At 45.1% G+C, this 19,363-nt stretch overlaps 2 protein-coding genes across 2 annotated transcripts in view; both read left to right on the top strand.

Moving 5' to 3' along the window:
• LOC135519031 (CRACD-like protein) overlaps nt 1–19,363 on the top strand; it is a 555,588-nt gene that overhangs the window by 401,229 nt on the left and 134,996 nt on the right. The gene's annotated exons all lie outside the window — the stretch shown is intronic.
• The window catches only part of LOC135519027 (AF4/FMR2 family member 3-like), a 39,612-nt gene continuing 30,061 nt past the window's right edge, over nt 9,813–19,363 (top strand). The window contains 2 exon segments of the mRNA XM_064944059.1: nt 9,813–10,243; nt 17,654–17,698. Of these exon segments, the coding sequence (XP_064800131.1) occupies nt 10,175–10,243; nt 17,654–17,698 (114 nt within the window). The 5' untranslated portion in view covers nt 9,813–10,174.

The raw sequence follows: 19,363 nt of genomic DNA, 5'->3' as shown, positions 1-19,363 counted from the left end.
TCCGGATGTGGCTTGCAAACTATTACGGACCTCAAAGGGAAACCCAGCCATGAGCTGACCAGACCCACACAACCTACGAGAAGAGCTAAATACCTTTTATGCTCGCTTCAGGCAAGCAACACTGAAGCATGCATGAGAGCATCAGCTGTTCCGGGAAGACTGTGTGATCACGCTTTCCGTAGCCAATGTGAGAAAGACCTTTAAACAGATCAACATTCACAAGGGCGTGGGGCCAGATGGATTACCAGGAAGTGTACTCTGAGTATGCTCGACCAACTGGCAAGTGTCTTCACTGACATTTTCAATCTCTCCCTGACCGAGTCTGTAACACCTACATGTTTCAAACAGACCACCATAGTCCCTGTGCCCAAGAACGAGAAGGTAACCTCCCTAAATGACTACTACCCCGTAGCACTCATGTCAGTAGCCATGAAGTGCTTTTTAAAGGCTGGTCATGATTCACATCAGACCCACTCCAATTTGCATACGGCCTCAACGGAGCTACAGATGGCGCAATCTCAATCGCACTCCATACTGCCCTTTCCCACCTGGACAAAAGGAACACCTATGTGAGAATGCTGTTAATTGACTACAGCTCAGTGTTCAACACCATAGTACTCACAAAGCTCATCACTAAGCTAAGGACCCTGGGACTAATCACCTCCCTTTGTAACTGGATCCTGGACTTCCTGACGGGTCGCCCCCAGGTGGTGAGTGTAGGCAGCAGCACATCTGCCACGCTGATCCGCAACACCGGGGCCCCTCGGGAGGGTGTGCTTAGTTCCCTCCTGTACTCCCTGTTCACCCACGACTGCATGACCAAGCACGACTCCAACAACATCATTAAGTTTGCTGACGATACAGTGGTAGGCCTGATCAAAGACAATGACAAGACAACCTATAGGGAGGAGGTCAGAGACCTGGCAGTGTGGTGCCAGGACAACGACCTCTCCCTCAATGTGATCAAGACAAAGGAGCTGATCGTGGACAACAGGAAAAGGAGGGCCGAACAGGCCCCCATTAACATCAACAGGGCTGTAGTGGAGCAGGTCGAGAGTTTCAAGTTCCTTGGTGTCAACATCACCAACAAACTAGAATGGTCCAAACACACCAAGACAGTCATGAAGAGGGCAAGACAACACCTTTTCCCCCTCAGGAGACTGAAAAGAGTTGTCATGGGTCCCCAGATCCTCAAAAAGTTATACAGCTGCACAATCAAGAGCATCCTGACCGGTTCTTTCATGGCCTGCTATGGCGAATGCTCGGCATCCGATCGTATGGCTCTACAGAGGGGATTCGGCCCAGTGCATTTGGCAAAGCTTTCTGCCATCCAGGACCTATAGTGCCTTGCAAAGGTATTCATCCCCCTTGGCATTTTTCCTATTTTGTTGCGTTACAACCTCTAATTTGAATAGATTTTTATTTGGATTTAATGTAATGGACATACACAAAATAGTTCAAATTGGTGGAGTGAAATGAAAAGATATACTTGTTTCAAATAATTCAACAAATAAAAATGAAAAGTGGTGTGTGCATATGTATTCACCCCCTTTGCTATGAAGCCCCTAAATAAGATCTGGTGCAACCAATTACCTTCAGAAGTCACATAGTTAGTTAAATAAAGTTCATCTGTGTGCAATGTAAGTGTCACATGATCTGTCACATGATCTCAGTATATATACACCTGTTTTGAAAGGCCCCAGAGTCTGCAACACCCCTAAGCAAGGGACACCACCAAGCAAGCGGCACCATGATGACCAAGGAGCTCTCCAAACAGGTCAGGGATAAAGTTGTGGAGAAGTACAGATCAGGGTTGGGTTATAAAAAAAATCTTGAACTTTTAACATTCCACGGAGCACCATTATTATTAAAAATGGAAAGAATATGGCATCGCAACAAAACGGCCAAGAGAGGGCCGCCCACCAAAACTCACAGACCAGGCAAGGAGGGCATTAATCAGAGAGGCAACAAAGAGACCAAAGATAACCCTGAAGGAGCTGCAAAGCTCCACAGCGGAGATTGGAGTATCTGTCTATAGGACCACTTTAAACTGTACACTCCACAGAGCTGGGCTTTACGCAAGAGTGACCAGAAAAAAGTAATTGCTTGAAGAAAAAAATAAGCAAACAGGTTTGGTGTTTGCCAAAAGGCATGAGGGAGACTCCCCAAACATATAGAAGAAGGCACTCTGGTCAGATGAGACTAAAATTGAGCTTTTTGGCCATCAAGGAAAACGCTATGTCTTGGTGCAAACCTAACACCTCTCATCACCCCGAGAACACCATGTTTCCCAGTCCCAGCCAATGTTTTTCATCAGCAGGGACTGGGAAACTGGTCAGAATTTAAGAGATTATGGATGGCGCTAAATACAGGGAAATTCTTGAAGGAAACCTGTTTCAGTCTTCCAGGGATTTGAGAATGGGACAGAGGTTCACCTTCCAGCAGGAAAATGACCCTAAGCATACTGCTAAAGCAACACTTGAGTGGTTTAAGGGGAAACGTTTAAATGTCTTGGAATGGCCTAGTCAAAACCCAGACCACAATCCAATTGAGAATATGTGGTATGACTTAAAGATTGCTGTACACCAGTGGAACCCACCCAACTTGAATGATCTGGAGCAGTTTTGCATTGAATATTGGGAAAAATTCCCTGTGGCTAGATGTGCCAAGCTTATAGAGACATACCCCAAGAAACATGCAGCTATAATTGTTGCAAAAGGTGGCTCTACAAAGTATTGACTTTGAGGGGGTGAATAGTTATGCACACTCAAATTTTCTGTTTTTTTGTGTCTTATTTCATGTTTGTTTTCACAATAAAAAATAGTTTGTATCTTCAAAGTGGTAGGCATGCTGTGTAAATCAAATGGATTTTAGTTCCATGTTGTAAGGCAACAAAATAGGGAAAATGACCAAGCGGGGTGAATACCTTCCAAGTGGGAATCATAAGGAACAAGGTTTTAAAGTGTGTCTAGGAGATATCTAGGAGATATAAGAAAGCTCAGAAAAGATGTATATATATATATATATATATATATATATATATATATATATATATATATATATATATATATATATATATATATATATTTATACACATATATATAAATATATATATATATATTTATACACATATTTAACCCCTCTTTTTGGTTAGGCACAAAACTACCTCCATTCTCCCATTCATTTTTTTAAACGGGTACCGGTCACTTTCACTTTCCTTAGACACTTGTGTGGGGTCCTAAAGCAAAACAGAGAGTGCCATCACATTCATGACAACTGTACGTTACTTTGCAGCCCAAACGGTTCGGACGGTACACAAGTCTTTGTGAGAAGACTGATTTTAAGGATGCCTCATGGTTTTATAAACAGTGCTGTAGCTCGGCCACCTTCCACCACAGATGCGGAAGGCCGACATGGTGGATGAGGTGGATTGACACGCTGCCCATGCAAAGCACATATCTCTAGATTAAATTTACAAATTTTGATGGGGAGTTTTTTATTATAATACTTAGCTTTACTCAAAAACAAAATAAAATTGAAAATCCGAATTTTTAAAATTCTGCAGCGCATCTCTAATCAGGGATGTTTATAATCCCTCTTGATCCCTCTTCTTTAATCCCTGCTCACCCCTCTTTTCATTATTCCCTCCTCACCCTTCTTCTTTAATCCCTCCTGACTCCTGTAATCCTTAATCCCTCCTGACACCTCTCTTCCTAATCCCTCCTGACTCTTCTCATCTTTAAATCCCTCCTGAAACCTCTCTTCTTTAATCCCTCCTGACTCCTGTAATCCTTAATCCCTCCTGACTCCTTCTCATCTTTAATCCCTCCTGACACCTCTCTTCTTTAATCCCTCCTGACACCTCTCTTCTTTAATCCCTCCTGACTCCTCTCATATTTAATCCCTCCTGACACCTCTCTTCCTAATCCCTCCTGACCCCTCTTCTTTAATCCCTGTTTACTACTCTCTTCTTTAATCCATCCTGACTCTTCTTCTTTTATCCCTCCTGACTCCTTTCTTCTGAAATCCCTTCTGACTCCTCTTATTTAATCTCTCCTGACTCCTCTTGTCTTTAATCCCTCCTGACTCATCTTGTCTTTAATCCCTCCTGACCCCTCTTCTTTAATCCCTTCTGACTCCTCTTGTCTTTAATCCCTCCTGACTCAGTTTGTCTTTAATCCCTCCTGACCCCTCTTCTTTAATCCCTCCTGACTCTTCTCTTCCTTAATCCCTCCTGACTCCTCTCCACTTTAATCACTCCTGACCCCCCTCTTTAATCCCTCCTGACTCCTCTCTTCTTTAATCCCTCCTGTCCCCTCTTCTTTAATCCCTCCTGATCCCTCTTCTTTAATCCCTCCTGACTCCTCTCTTCCTTAATCCCTCCTGACTCCTCTCCACTTTAATCACTTATGACTCCTCTCTTCTTTAATCGCTCCTGACTCCTATTCTTTAATCCCTCCTGACCCCTCTTCTTTAATCCCTCCTGACTCCTTTCTTCCTTAATCCCTCCTGACTCATCTCCACTTTAATCACTCCTGACCCCTCCTCTTTAATCCCTCCTGACTCCTCTCTTCTTTAATCCCTCCTGTCCCCTATTCTTTAATCCCTCCTGATCCCTCTTCTTTAATCCCTCCTGACCCCTCTCTTCCTTAATCCTTCCTGACTCCTCTCCACTTTAATCACTCCTGACCCCTCCTCTTTAATCCCTCCTGACTCCTATCTTCTTTAATCCCTCCTGATCCCTCTTCTTTAATCCCTTATGTCTCCTCTCTTCTTTAATTGCTCCTGACTCCTATTCTTTAATCCCTCCTGACACCTCTCTTCTTTTCTCCCTCCTGACTCCTCTCTTCTTTAATCGCTCCTGACTCCTCTCTTCTTTTCTCCCTCCTGACTCCTCTCTTCTTTAATCCCTCCTGACTCCTCTCTTCTTTAATCGCTCCTGACTCCTCTCCTCTTTTCTCCCTCCTGACTCCTCTCTTCTTTAATCTCTCCTGACTCCTCTCTTATTTAATCGCTCCTGACTCCTATTCTTTAATCCCTCCTGACTCCTCTCTTATTTAATCGCTCCTGACTCCTATTCTTTAATCCCTCCTGACTCCTCTCTTCTTTTCTCCCTCCTGACTCCTCTCTTCTTTTCTCCCTCCTGACTCCTTTCTTCTTTAATCCCTCCTGATCCCTCTTCTTTAATCCCTCCTGATCCCTCTTCTTTAATCTCTCTTGACTCCTCTCTTCCTTAATCCCTCCTGACTCTTCTCTTCTTTGTTCCCTCCTGACTCTTCTCTTCCTTAATCCCTCTTGACTCCTCTCTTCCTTAATCCCTACTGACTCTTCTCTTCCTTAATCCCTCCTGACTCCTCTCTTCCTTAATCCCTCCTGACTCCTCTCTTCCTTAATCCCTCCTGACTCCTCTCTTCCTTAATCCCTCCTGACTCCTCTCTTCCTTAATCCCTCCTGACTCCTCTCTTCTTTAATCCCTCTTGACTCCTCTCTTCCTTAATCCCTCCTGACTCCTCTCTTCTTTAATCCCTCCTGACTCCTCTCTTCCTTAATCCCTCCTGACTCCTCTCTTCCTTAATCCCTCCTGACTCCTCTCTTCCTTAATCCCTCCTGACTCCTCTCTTCTTTAATCCCTCTTGACTCCTCTCTTCCTTAATCCCTCCAGACTCCTCTCTTCCTTAATCCCTCCTGACTCTTCTCTTCTTTGTTCCCTTCCTTAATCCCTCCTGACTCCTCTCTTCTCTTCCTTAATCCCTCCTGACTCCTCTCTTCCTTAATCCCTCCTGACTCCTCTCTTCCTCTTCCTTAATCCCTCCTGACTCCCTTTAATCCCTCTTGACTCCTCTCTTCCTTGTTCCCTCCTGACTCCTCTCTTCCTTAATCCCTCCTGACTCCTCTCTTCCTTAATCCCTCCTGACTCCTCTCTTCCTTAATCCCTCCTGACTCTTCTCTTCTTTGTTCCCTCCTGACTCCATCTCCGCTTCCGTGTGTCGCATCGGTTTTTCACGTCCATTTTCTCTTCAACTCCAAAATAGTCTCCATCCTCTGCATCTGGTCTGATAAACTGGCCTTGGCCTTTGTCCAGTCTTCCAGTCTTACTTACTTGGGCTAAGAAACACCAGCAATGGACATTAGACCGGTGGAATTTTTTTTTTTCGTTCTGATGAGTCCATATTTGAGATTTTTGGTTCCAACCGCCGTGTCTTTGTGAGAAGCAGAGTAGGCGAACGTTTGATCTCCGCATGTGTGGTTCGCCCCATAAAGCATGGAGGAGGAGGTGTGATGGTGTGGGGGTGCTTTGCTGGTGACACTGTCTGTGATTTATTTACAATTCAAGGCACACTTAACCAGCATGGCTACCACAGAATTCTGCAGCGATACGCCATCCCATCTGGTTTGCACTTAGTGGGACTGTCATTTGTTTTTCAACAGGACAATGACCCAACACACCACCAGGCTCTGTAAGGGCTATTTGACCAAGAAGGAGAATGATGGAGTGCTGCATCAGATGACCTGGCCTCCACAATCACCCGACCTCAACCCAATTGAGATGGTTTGGGATTAGTTGGACCGCAGAGTGAAGGGAAAGTAGCCAACAAGTGCTCAGCATATGTGGAAACTCCTATAAGACTGTTGGAAAAGCATTGCAGGTGAAGCAGGTTGAGAGAATGCCAAAAGTGTGCAAAGCTGTCATCAAGGCAAAGGGTGGCTACTTTGAAGAATATCAAATAAAAATATATTTTGATTTGTTTAACACTTTTTTGGTTACTACATGATTCCATATGTGTATTGATGTCTTCACTATTATTCTACAATGTAGAAAACAGTCCAAATAAAGAAAAACCCTTGAATGAGTAGGTGTGTCCATACTTTTGACTGGTTTTGTGTGTATATATATATTCGACGAGATGACTGCAGATGACAGGAAAACCAAGACTCTGGTGACCTTTGAGAAATGAAAACTGGTGCAAAAACAAACTTGGCACGGCAAGACTACCACTCTCGAGCGGGAGTTGCAAGATGGAAAATTGATTGTGAAAGCTGTTAAAAGTACATTCTGTGGTAAAACAGGCAAGTTACAATGGGTATGAGAGATACAGATAATACTACAAAATATACATATATATATATATATATATATATATATATATATATATATATATATATATATATATATATCAGTCCCTGCATGGGAAACCAGGTGCTGCTGGAAGTGGTGTAGGAGGGCATGTAGGAGGCACTCTTTCCTCTGGTCTAAAAAAATATCCCAATGTCCTGTGTAGGGTGCTGTCTTTCGGATGGGACGTTAAATGGGTGTCCTGACTCTCTGAGGTCATTAAAAGATCCCATGGCACTTGTCATAAGAGTAGGAGTGTTAACCCCAGTGTCCTGGCTAAATTCCCAATCTGGCCCTCAAACCATCACAGTTACCTAATAATCCCCAGTTTACAATTGGCTCATTCATCCCCCTCCTCTCCCCTGTAACTATTCCCCAGGTCGTTGCTGTAAATGAGAACGTGTTCTCAGTCAATTTACCTGGTAAAATAACAGATAAATAAAAAATAAAAAAAAAAAAAATATATATATATATATATATATATACAAACTTTGTTTTTCAAAAGTTAACCCACTGTTCCTAGGTCGTCATTGAAAACAAAACATTTGTTCTTTAACTGACTTGCCTGGTTAAATAAAGGTAAAAAAAAATAATAATAATTCAGAGCCTGGTGGTTAAAAATGTCCAGACCGAGAAAGCCTGGGGAAAGGACCAGGAAGACTGGACAAAAGCATCCCTCGATTCAGAGACGGATGAAGAAACTGGTGCCTACGGAGGAAGCCTGGGGAAAGGACCAGGAAGACTGGACAAAAGCATCCCTCGATTCAGAGACGGATGAAGAAACTGGTGCCTACGGAGGAAGCCTGGGGAAAGGACCAGGAAGACTGGACAAAAGCATCCCTCGATTCAGAGACGGATGAAGAAATGAAGAAGCCTGGGGAAAGGACCAGGAAGACTGGACAAAAGCATCCCTCGATTCAGAGACGGATGAAGAAACTGGTGCCTACGGAGGAAGCCTGGGGAAAGGACCAGGAAGACTGGACAAATAAGAGCTAGGGCCATTCCCCCCCAGGAATTTCTGGGAACTTGCAGGTGGATGTGGGGTTACATTCAATGAGGAGGAGATGCACTGCAGTACTTAATGCAGCTGGTGGCCACACCAGATACTGACTTACTTTTGATTTTGACCCTCCCCCCCCCTCCCCCCCCCCCCCTTCGTTCAGGGACACATTATTCCACTTCTGTTAGTCACATGTCTATGGAACTTGTTCAGTTTGTCTCAGTTGTTGAATCTTGTTATGTTCATACAAATATTTACACATGTTAAGTTTTCTGAAAATAAACACAGTTGACAGTGAGAGGACGTTGCCAAAGCCTGCTTGTAGTAAACCAGTTTAACCCACTTGGACTGGGGTTGTGTGTTTGTATGTTTAAACTCTGCCTTACGGCGCTCAAAACACTACAATATATATATTTTGTATTCTATCAGAAAAAGGACATGTTTGACTTTCAGAAAAACATATTGGTCATGCTCAGGCACTTATTTTTGGGGTGGTGCAATTTCCACCCTGTTAGGTTCATAATCCTAACAGGGTGGAAATTTGTAGCCCAAATTAGCCATCACTCTGAGTAAGCAAAATTGAACTAGCATAATTGTGAACACTTGATTTTAACTTCTCTATCAAACATTAACGTTTTGAAATGTTAATTGTTCTATAATTTAGCCTAACAGGGTGGACATTGGAGTGGGAAAGATTTTAATTAACACTCTGGACATGGCATAAATGCCTACATCCACTGAAAAACAAATTCAAGATCCATATGGTTGTGTGAAGGTAAACAATACCTGACTTTATATTTAAAGACATTTGGAATCCACATTTTACCTTCAACACAGGTCAGTAGCTTTGCCCAAACACACACCACGCATTTAGGACAGATTCGTGTGTTTTTCAGTCATACAATAAATACATTTGGACACAATTAAGAAAATTGATATTATTTCACCTTTTAAATAAGCGGCTGAGGTACTCAAACGCTTTATCTCCCAGATAGCCGCATACTGACGAGTTTAGGTTGCAGAGCCAAATATAAGGCCTAAATAATGATGACGTAATGAACGATTTGCATCTCCTTTTGTGACGTTTGTTGCCTGTCAGTTCCGAGTCAACTTAATTAAAGTGATTACCACTTAAATAAACGCATTCTTCTTATGCCCCTTTATTATTGGTGTGTGCCCTCCACTTCTCCTTGGAGATAAAACTTGTGAAAAACGACCACATTTCCCATTTTTCAGAGGAGAGGAGCAATAGGGCGGCCCTGGGGATTTGTGTCACCTTCCTTGTTAAGGGTTTTGCTTTAAATCTATTTGGTCTCTGCTGTTGTTAATCCACCTCCATTTAAACTCGATCCTTCTTTCACCTCTGTCCATCTCTCTCCACCCATCCCTCTCTCTCTCTATTTTTCTGCCAGCGGGATCGAGGGCACGAACATGAGTCATATTTCATTAGAACAACAGAAACTCCACACAACACAGACCCGCCGTGCCGCCTCTCAGTGTTGCAGACACCGACTCCAGCAGAGTGCATTAGGGCTAATGATTACACACGCATTTACTGGCAGGATGCGAAGAGCGCAAAACAACAATTGAACAGAAAGTCACTTCTGTAGAGATTGTACATTGAGTGCACGGTGAAATTGTGCACTACGCTGTGCTACCATTCAAAAACGCACAAGGAGGAGTGTGCGCGACATTGTTTCCGTTTGTGCGTGTGGGTCATTGATGTGGGTGTGTAGGGGCAGCCTGGTCAGCAGGCAAGTCAGTGGCTGATACAACAGCGCTCCTCGCCTATGTTTGAACTTCATGCCTGAACATATTACAGATGTATATGCTTTCTAGCGCGGAGCTCTGTCATGCGAATCCCCTGGTACGCCCACGCACAGCGCATGCACGCTCGTTCACTCCTAAGACGACACCGAATCCGTGACTCTCTCCAGTTGAGCTGGTGACGCTGTTCGCTCTCTGGCGGTAGAACGGGGATGTTTGGCATTTGTACCGATTTGTGCTTGCGCGGTGCGTCTTCTGTGAGATGAACGGATGGAGAGGACCAGTGACCAAACATGCCTACAGTCCTCCGCGGCACGGGAAAACTTTCCATCGTGTGTTCACTGATTCGTTGCGCATCTCAGGTGAGAAGAGATACATCACGTTTTTTTGCTTTTCTTTGTTTAACTTGAAGCGTAACTTACTATTTTGTAGTCTAATATAATTTATTGGAACTATTATTTTAAAAAATGGACGGCTATTGCATTTCATTTCTCATTTGCAAATTATTATTTAAAAAACATATATTTAACCTTTATTTAACTAGACAACCTTTAATTTGAAAACAAAATTAACGATGAAATATGCTTAATGCACAAAGCTAGTGTAGGATGTATTGCAAATACAAAGCAACAATTAAAATGGTTTGAAATGTTATATTGATTTATACAGTAGACTGCATTGTCACGATGAGATGTAAAATCAGTTTAGGACTCTTGTGGTTAGTGACGGTTAAACCAATTTCCGTCGTTGACAGGCCAAGCGCAACCTTTTGTTTTCGGTTTAGATCCAAGCATGCTATGTTCTAAATATAGAAAGAAACGGTAGATCATTAGAAAAACGTTCAAATCAAGCTGCACTGCAAGTTGATCCTGGTGAATCTGTCACCTCGGCCTATTGGCGGTGTAGGTCACAGGTGGTGGGAGAATAGTTGGCTTGCATGCTGTTTGTTTGCACGTGTTGTGATGGGTTGTGGTTGGTTTGGGCATTGGAGACCACGGTGTGTGTCTGGAGAGTTGCACCACCGTTACTGTAGCCTGCTGATGCTACTGTTAATAGATGTGAGAAATGCATTATGCACAATGACACTTATATTCTACTATGGCTACACTTTCAGCATTGTGTTCGATGACAGGGCTGCACGTACACACACATCACACCTTCATGCCAGTGCTGCGCTGATTACGCAGTCAGCCAGTGAAGTTACTCATAGAGAGAGAGAGAAAGAGAGAGAGTACATAGAACACAGTGCCCACAGAGTTAGAGAGGCTAGTAAAGGGGGTTAGAGAGAAAGACAGAGGGAGGCAGTAAAGGGGGTTAGAGAGAAGGACTGAGGGAGGCAGTAAAAGGGGTTAGAGGGAGGCAGTAAAAGGGGTTAGAGAGAAGGACAGAGGGAGGCAGTAAAATGGGTTAGAGGGAGGCAGTAAAAGGGGTTAGAGGGAGGCAGTAAAAGGGGTTAGAGGGAGGCAGTAAAAGGGGTTAGAGGGAGGCAGTAAAAGGGGTTAGAGAGAAAGACAGAGGGAGGCAGTAAAGGGGGTTAGAGAGAAGGACAGATGGAGGCAGTAAAGGGGGTTAGAGAGAAGGACAGAGGGAGGCAGTAAAAGGGGTTAGAGAGAAGGACTGAGGGAGGCAGTAAAAGGGGTTAGAGGGAGGCAGTAAAAGGGGTTAGAGAGAAGGACAGAGGGAGGCAGTAAAATGGGTTAGAGAGAAGGACAGAGGGAGGCAGTAAAAGGGGATAGAGAGAAGGACAATGGGAGGCAGTAAAAGGGGTTAGAGAGAAGGACAGAGGGAAGCAGTAAAAGGGGTTAGAGAGAAGGACAGAGGGAGGCAGTAAAAAGGGTTAGAGAGAAGGACAGAGGGAGGCAGTAAAAGGGGTTAGAGAGAAGGACAGAGGGAGGCAGTAAAAGGGGTTAGAGGGAGGCAGTAAAAGGGGTTAGAGAGAAGGACAGAGGGAGGCAGTAAAAGGGGTTAGAAAGAAGGACTGAGGGAGGCAGTAAAAGGGGTTAGAGGGAGGCAGTAAAAGGGGTTAGAGAGAAGGACAGAGGGAGGCAGTAAAAGGGGTTAGAAAGAAGGACTGAGGGAGGCAGTAAAAGGGGTTAGACAGGGAGGCAGTAAAAGGGGTTAGAGAGAAGGACAGAGGGAGGCAGTAAAAGGGGTTAGAGAGAAGGACAGAGGGAGGCAGTAAAATGGGTTAGAGAGAAGGACAGAGGGAGGCAGTAAAAGGGGTTAGAGAGAAGGACAATGGGAGGCAGTAAAAGGGGTTAGAGAGAAGGACAGAGGGAAGCAGTAAAAGGGGTTAGAGAGAAGGACAGAGGGAGGCAGTAAAAGGGGTTAGAGAGAAGGACAGAGGGAGGCAGTAAAGGGGGTTAGAGAGAAAGACAGAGGGAGGCAGTAAAGGGGGTTAGAGAGAAGGACAGATGGAGGCAGTAAAGGGGGTTAGAGAGAAGGACAGAGGGAGGCAGTAAAAGGGGTTAGAAAGAAGGACTGAGGGAGGCAGTAAAAGGGGTTAGAGGGAGGCAGTAAAAGGGGTTAGAGAGAAGGACAGAGGGAGGCAGTAAAAGGGGTTAGAAAGAAGGACTGAGGGAGGCAGTAAAAGGGGTTAGAGGGAGGCAGTAAAAGGGGTTAGAGAGAAGGACAGAGGGAGGCAGTAAAGGGGGTTAGAGAGAAGGACAGAGGGAGGCAGTAAAATGGGTTAGAGAGAAGGACAGAGGGAGGCAGTAAAAGGGGTTAGAGAGAAGGACAATGGGAGGCAGTAAAAGGGGTTAGAGAGAAGGACAGAGGGAAGCAGTAAAAGGGGTTAGAGAGAAGGACAGAGGGAGGCAGTAAAAGGGGTTAGAGAGAAGGACAGAGGGAGGCAGTAAAAGGGGTTAGAGAGAAGGACAGTGGGAGGCAGTAAAAGGGGTTAGAGAGAAGGACAGAGGGAGGCAGTAAAAGGGATTAGAGAGAAGGACAGAGGGAGGCAGTAAAAGAGGTTAGAGAGAAGGACAGAGGGAAGCAGTAAAAGGGGTTAGAGAGAAGGACAGAGGGAGGCAGTAAAAGGGGTTAGAGAGAAGGACAGTGGGAGGCAGTAAAAGGGGTTAGAGAGAAGGACAGAGGGAAGCAGTAAAGGGGTTAGAGAGAAGGACAGAGGGAGGCAGTAAAGGGGGTTAGAGAGAAGGACAGAGGGAGGCAGTAAAAGGGGTTAGAGAGAAGGACAGTGGGAGGCAGTAAAAGAGGTTAGAGAGAAGGACAGAGGGAAGCAGTAAAAGGGGTTAGAGAGAAGGACAGAGGGAGGCAGTAAAAGGGGTTAGAGAGAAGGACAGTGGGAGGCAGTAAAAGGGGTTAGAGAGAAGGACAGAGGGAAGCAGTAAAAGGGGTTAGAGAGAAGGACAGAGGGAGGAAGTAAAAGGGGTTAGAGAGAAGGACAGAGGGAGGCAGTAAAATGGGTTAGAGAGAAGGACAGAGGGAGGCAGTAAAAGGGGTTAGAGAGAAGGACAAAGGGGGGCAGTAAAAGCGGGTTAAAGAGAAAGACAGAGGGAGGCAGTAAAAGGGGTTAGAGAGAAGGACAAAGGGAGGCAGTAAAAGGGGGTTAGAGAGAAAGACAGAGGGAGGCAGTAAAAGGGGTTAGAGAGAAAGACAGAGGGAGGCAGTAAAAAGGGTTAGAGAGAAGGACAGAGGGAGGCAGTAAAAGGGGTTAGAGAGAAGGACAGAGGGAGGCAGTAAAAGGGGTTAGAGGGAGGCAGTAAAAGGGGTTAGAGAGAAGGACAGAGGGAGGCAGTAAAAGGGGTTAGAGAGAAGGACAGAGGGAGGCAGTAAAAGGGGTTAGAGAGAAGGACAGAGGGAGGCAGTAAAAGGGGTTAGAGAGAAGGACAGAGGGAGGCAGTAAAAGGGGTTAGAGAGAAGGACAGCGGGAGGCAGTAAAAGGGGGTTAGAGAGAAGGTCAGAGGGAGGCAGTAAAAGGGGTTAGAGAGAAGGACAGAGGGAGGCAGTAAACGGGGTTAGAGGGAGGCAGTAAACGGGGTTAGAGAGAAGGACAGAGGGAGGCAGTAAAAGGGGTTAGAGAGAAGGACAGAGGGAGGCAGTAAAAGGCGTTAGAGAGAAGGACAGAGGGAGGCAGTAAAAGGGGTTAGAGAGAAGGACAGAGGGAGGCAGTAAAAGGGTTAGAGAGAAGGTCAGAGGGAGGCAGTAAAAGGGGTTAAAGAGAAGGACAGAGGGAGGCAGTAAACGGGGTTAGAGGAGGCAGTAAAAGGGGTTAGAGAGAAGGACAGAGGGAGGCAGTAAAAGGGGTTAGAGAGAAGGACAGAGGGTGGCAGTAAAAGGGGTTAGAGAGAAGGACAGAGGGAGGCAGTAAACAGGGTTAGAGGGAGGCAGTAAAAGGGGTTAGAGAGAAGGACAGAGGGAGGCAGTAAAAGGGGTTAGAGAGAAGGACAGAGGGAGGCAGTAAAAGGGGTTAGAGAGAAGGACAGAGTGAGGCAGTAAAAGGGGTTAGAGAGAAGGACAGAGGGAGGCACTAAAAGGGGTTAGAGAGAAGGACAGAGGTAGGCAGTAAAAGGGGGTTAGAGAGAAGGTCAGAGGGAGGCACTAAAAGGGGTTAGAGAGAAGGACAGAGGTAGGCAGTAAAAGGGGGTTAGAGAGAAGGTCAGAGGGAGGCAGTAAAAGCGGGTTAGAGAGAAGGACAGAGGGAGGCAGTAAAGGGGTTAGAGAGAAGGACAGTGGGAGGCAGTAAAAGGGGTTAGAGAGAAGGACAGAGGGAGGCAGTAAAAGGGGTTAGAGAGAAGGACAGAGGGAGGCAGTAAAAGGGGGTTAGAGAGAAGGTCAGAGGGAGGCAGTAAAAGGGGGTTAGAGAGAAGGACAGAGGGAGGCAGTAAAGGGGGTTAGAGAGAAGGACAGAGGGAGGCAGTAAAGGGGGTTAGAGAGAAGGACGGAGGGAGGCAGTAAAGGGGGTTAGAGAGAAGGACAGAGGGAGGCAGTAAAGGGGGTTAGAGAGAAAGACAGAGGGAGGCAGTAAAAGGGGTTAGAGGGAGGCAGTAAAAGGGGTTAGAGAGAAGGACAGAGGGAGGCAGTAAAAGGGGTTAGAGAGAAGGACAGAGGGAGGCAGTAAAAGGGGTTAGAGAGAAGGACAGAGGGAGGCAGTAAAAGGGGGTTAGAGAGAAGGTCAGAGGGAGGCAGTAAAAGGGGGTTAGAGAGAAGGACAGAGGGAGGCAGTAAAGGGGGCGATCTACCAAATGTCTGTCTCTCTCTCTTTGTATTTCTCTCTTCTCTATTTCCTTCCCTCTGTCTCTCTCTCTCAATTCAATTTAAGGGCTTTATTGGCATGGTAAGTATATGTTTACATTGCCAAAGCAAGTGAAGTAGATAATATACAAAGTTAAATACTAAAATTTAAACATTACACTCACATAAGTTCCAAAGGAATAAAGACATTTCAAATGTCATATTATGTGTATATACAGTGTCATAACGATTTACAGAAGTGAAAATACATTAACAATAAGTATGGGTTGTATTTACAATGGTGTTTGTTCCTGCCCTTTTCTTGTGGCAACAGGTCACAAATCGTGCTGCTGTGATGGCACATTGTGGTATTTCACCCAGTAGATATGGGAGTTTATCAAAATTGGGCGTGTTTTTTAATTATTTGTGGATCTGTGTAATCTGTGGGAAATATGTGTCTCAAATATTGTCATATATTTGGCAGGAGGTTAGGAAGTGCAGCTCAGTTTCCATCTCATTTTGTGGGCAGTGTGCACATAGCTTGTCTTCTCTTGAGAGCCATGTCTGCCTACGGCAGCCTTTCTCAATAGCAAGGCTATGCTCACTGAGTCTCTCTCTCTCTTTATCTCATTCTTTCTTTTTGTCTCTGTCTCTATATGCAGCATCTGGAACAGGAAATGGTGGTGGCAGACATGCACTGCTCACAGGTGTGTGTGTGTGTGTGTGTGTGTGTGTGTGTGTGTGTGTGTGTGTGTGTGTGTGTGTGTGTGTGTGTGTGTGTGTGTGTGTGTGTCTGTGTCTGTGTCTGTGTCTGTGTCTGTGTGTGTGTGTGTGTGTGTGTGTGTGTGTGTGTGTGTGTGTCTGCAGATTAGCTTTACTTGGGCCAAACACAACAGACAGATGAGCAAGAGTCATTTTGATGTAGGGTCACATGCTCTGGTTTGGTTTCACAATCTATATCTATCAAGGCATTCTCATTGGTTACTGAAAGACCACCACTGTATAGACCAATGATGTATATAAACCCTAGATTGCTAATGCTGTGTATTGGCCACCAGTGAGAGGCTCTGAAGCCACCGGTCGGCCATATTGGCATTCCCCAGAAGGAGCAGTTCTCCATAGGAATGAATGGAATTCTACAGTATGTCAATTCAATGTTTCAAGGACAAAATTCACTTAACATTAGAACTTACAAAAATCTATATTTTAATTTTTATGTTTAGCTCATATAATATAACTTAAAAGTATGCATTAGGTTTCTGTAATACACTATATATACACACAAGTATATGGACACCCCTTCAAATTAGTGGATTCGGCTATTTCAGCCACACCCGTTGCTGACAGGTGTATAAAACCAAGCACACAGCCATGCAATCTCCATAGACAAACACTGGCAGTAGAGTGGCCTTACTGAAGAGCTCAGTGATCTTCAAAGTGGCACCATCATAGGATGCCACCTTTCCAACTAGTCAGTTCATACAATTTGTGGCCTAATTATCTGGAAGATAGATAATGAGTACATAGAAAACAGTGCCCACATAATATGAGAGGCAGTAAAAAAGACGAGAGAGTGAGCACATAGCCTGTCTTCTCTTGAGAGCCATGTCTGACTGCGGCAGCTTTTTCTCAATAGCACGGCTATGCTCACTGAGTGTCTCTCTCTCTCTCCAAACATATGCCCTGCTAGAGCTGCCCCAGTCAGACATGTGTAAGTGTAAGTGATAAGTGATGTTATTGTGAAGTGAAGCAACAATGGCTCAGCCGCGAAGTGTTAGACCACACAGAACGGGACCACTGAAGTGCATAGCACTGTCCTCGGTAGCAACACTCCCTACCGAGTTCCAAACGGCCTCTGGAAGCAACGTGAAGGGAAATCTTAATGCTTCCAACTTTGTGGCAGCAGTTTGGGGAAGGACCTTTCCTGTTTCAGCATGACAATGCTCCCGTGTACAAAGAGAAGTCCATACAAAAATGGTTTTTCGAGATCGGTGTGGAAGAACTTGACTGACCTGAACAGAGCCCTGATCTCAACCCCATCGAACACCTTTTGGATGAATTGGAACACTGGAACACCGACTGCGAACACTGACATACTGCCAGGCCTAATCGCCCCATCAGTGCCCGATCTCACTACCGCTCTTGTGGCTGAATGGACGCAAGTCCCCGCAGCAATGTTCCAACATTTAGTGGAAAGCCTTCCCAGAAGAGTGGAGGCTATTATATAGCAGCAGTGGGGGGGGACTCCATATTAATGCCCATGATTTTGGAATGAGAAGTTCGACAAGCAGGTGTCCACATACTTTTGGTAAAGTAGTGGAGAATATTTGTTACAAAAACAAATATAGACATTAATAAATGCATTTCTATAGCTTCTAGAATATTTTTTACGATGGTTTGGGAGAGCCAAGATGGAGGCTTCAACACAGCACCCCCTATCAGTCTTCTAGTGTATATATTAATCATTGGTATAGACCTCCACAACACCTTCATATTTTTAGCCCTGTAGATGTTATACTGTACCTTAGTGGATGCTTCTATATCTATAGGACTTTTCTCAAAAAATGTCTGTCCTCACACAGGTCACAGGAAGTGAGCGTAACGGCTGTTCCAAAGATATTCTAGGGGTAAGAGATGGTTTACTTTATACTCTCACTCTACAGGACCACCATAACTACTGCACTGATCTACGCCGCTCTGCACTAGTTGAATCAGATGGGTTAGTGCTGGGCTGGAACACATGTTTGTGGTATTATACGTTACTCTCTCTCCTGTCCTCTTATTGGGGGTTGCCCTGAGGCTTTTAGTAACAGGCATTTGGTGGAATCTGTGTTGTTTTTGTTTGCTGAACTGAACATGTCTGACTGTAGCCTGTCTGACTGTAGCCTGTCTGATTGGAGCCTGTCTGACTGTAACAGAGCAATGCCTGACTGTTGCCTGTCTGACTGTTGCCTGTCTGACTGTAGCCTGTCTGATTGGAGCCTGTCTGACTGTAACAGAGCAATGTCTGATTGTAGCCTGTCTGACTGTTGCCTGTCTGACTGTAGCCTGTCTGATTGTAGCCTGTCTGACTGTTACAGAGTAATGTCTGACTGTTGCCTGTCTGACTGTTGCCTGTCTGACTGTAACAGAGCCATGTCTGACTGTAGCCTGTCTGATGACTGTAACAGAGAAATGTCTGACTGTAGCCTGTCTGACTGTAGCCTGTCTGACTGTAACAGAGCAATGCCTGACTCTAGCCTGTCTGACTGTTGCCTGTCTGACTGTAACAGAGCAATGTCTGACTGTACCCTGTCTGACTGTAACAGAGAAATGTCTAACTGTAGCCTGTCTGACTGTAGCCTGTCTGACTGTAACATAGCAATTTCTGACTGTTGCCTGTCTGACTGTAACAGAGAAATGGCTGACTGTAACAGAGAAATGTCTGACTGTAGCCTGTCTGACTGTAACATAATAATGTCTGGCTGTAGCCTGTCTGACTGTAGCCTGTCTGACTGTAACAGAGCAATGTCTGACTGTTGCCTGTCTGACTTTAACAGAGCAATGCCTGACTGTAGCCTGTCTGACTGTAACAGAGCAATGCCTGACTCTAGCCTGTCTGACTGTTGCCTGTCTGACTGTAACAGAGCAATGTCTGACTGTAGCCTGTCTGACTGTAACAGAGCAATGCCTGACTGTAGCCTGTCTGACTGTTGCCTGTCTGACTGTAACAGAGCAATGTCTGACTGTAGCCTGTCTGACTGTAGCCTGTCTGACTGTAACAGAGCAATGTCTGACTGTAGCCTGTCTGACTGTAACAGAGCAATGTCTGACTGTAGCCTGTCTGACTGTAACAGAGCAATGTCTGACTGTTGCCTGTCTGACTGTAACAGAGCCATGTCTGACTGTAGCCTGTCTGACTGTAACAGAGCAATGTCTGACTGTAGCTTGTCTGACTGCAACAGAGCAATGCCTGACTGTAGCCTGTCTTACTGTAACAGAGCAATGTCTGACTGTAGCCTGTCTGACTGTAACAGAGCAATGTCTGACTGTAGCCTGTCTGACTGTAACAGAGCAATGCCTGACTGTAGCCTGTCTGATTGTAGCCTGCCTGACTGTAACAGAGCAATGCCTGACTGTAGCCTGTCTGATTGTAGCCTGTCTGACTGTAACAGAGCAATGCCTGACTGTAGCCTGTCTGATTGTAGCCTGTCTGACTGTAACAGAGCAATGCCTGACTGTAGCCTGTCTGATTGTAGCCTGTCTGACTGTAACAGAGCAATGCCTGACTGTAGCCTGTCTGATTGTAGCCT

This window comes from Oncorhynchus masou, chromosome 29 (genome assembly GCF_036934945.1).
Source record: "Oncorhynchus masou masou isolate Uvic2021 chromosome 29, UVic_Omas_1.1, whole genome shotgun sequence".
Taxonomy (NCBI): Eukaryota; Metazoa; Chordata; class Actinopteri; order Salmoniformes; family Salmonidae; genus Oncorhynchus; species Oncorhynchus masou.
This window is presented reverse-complemented; position numbering and strand designations above follow the sequence as displayed.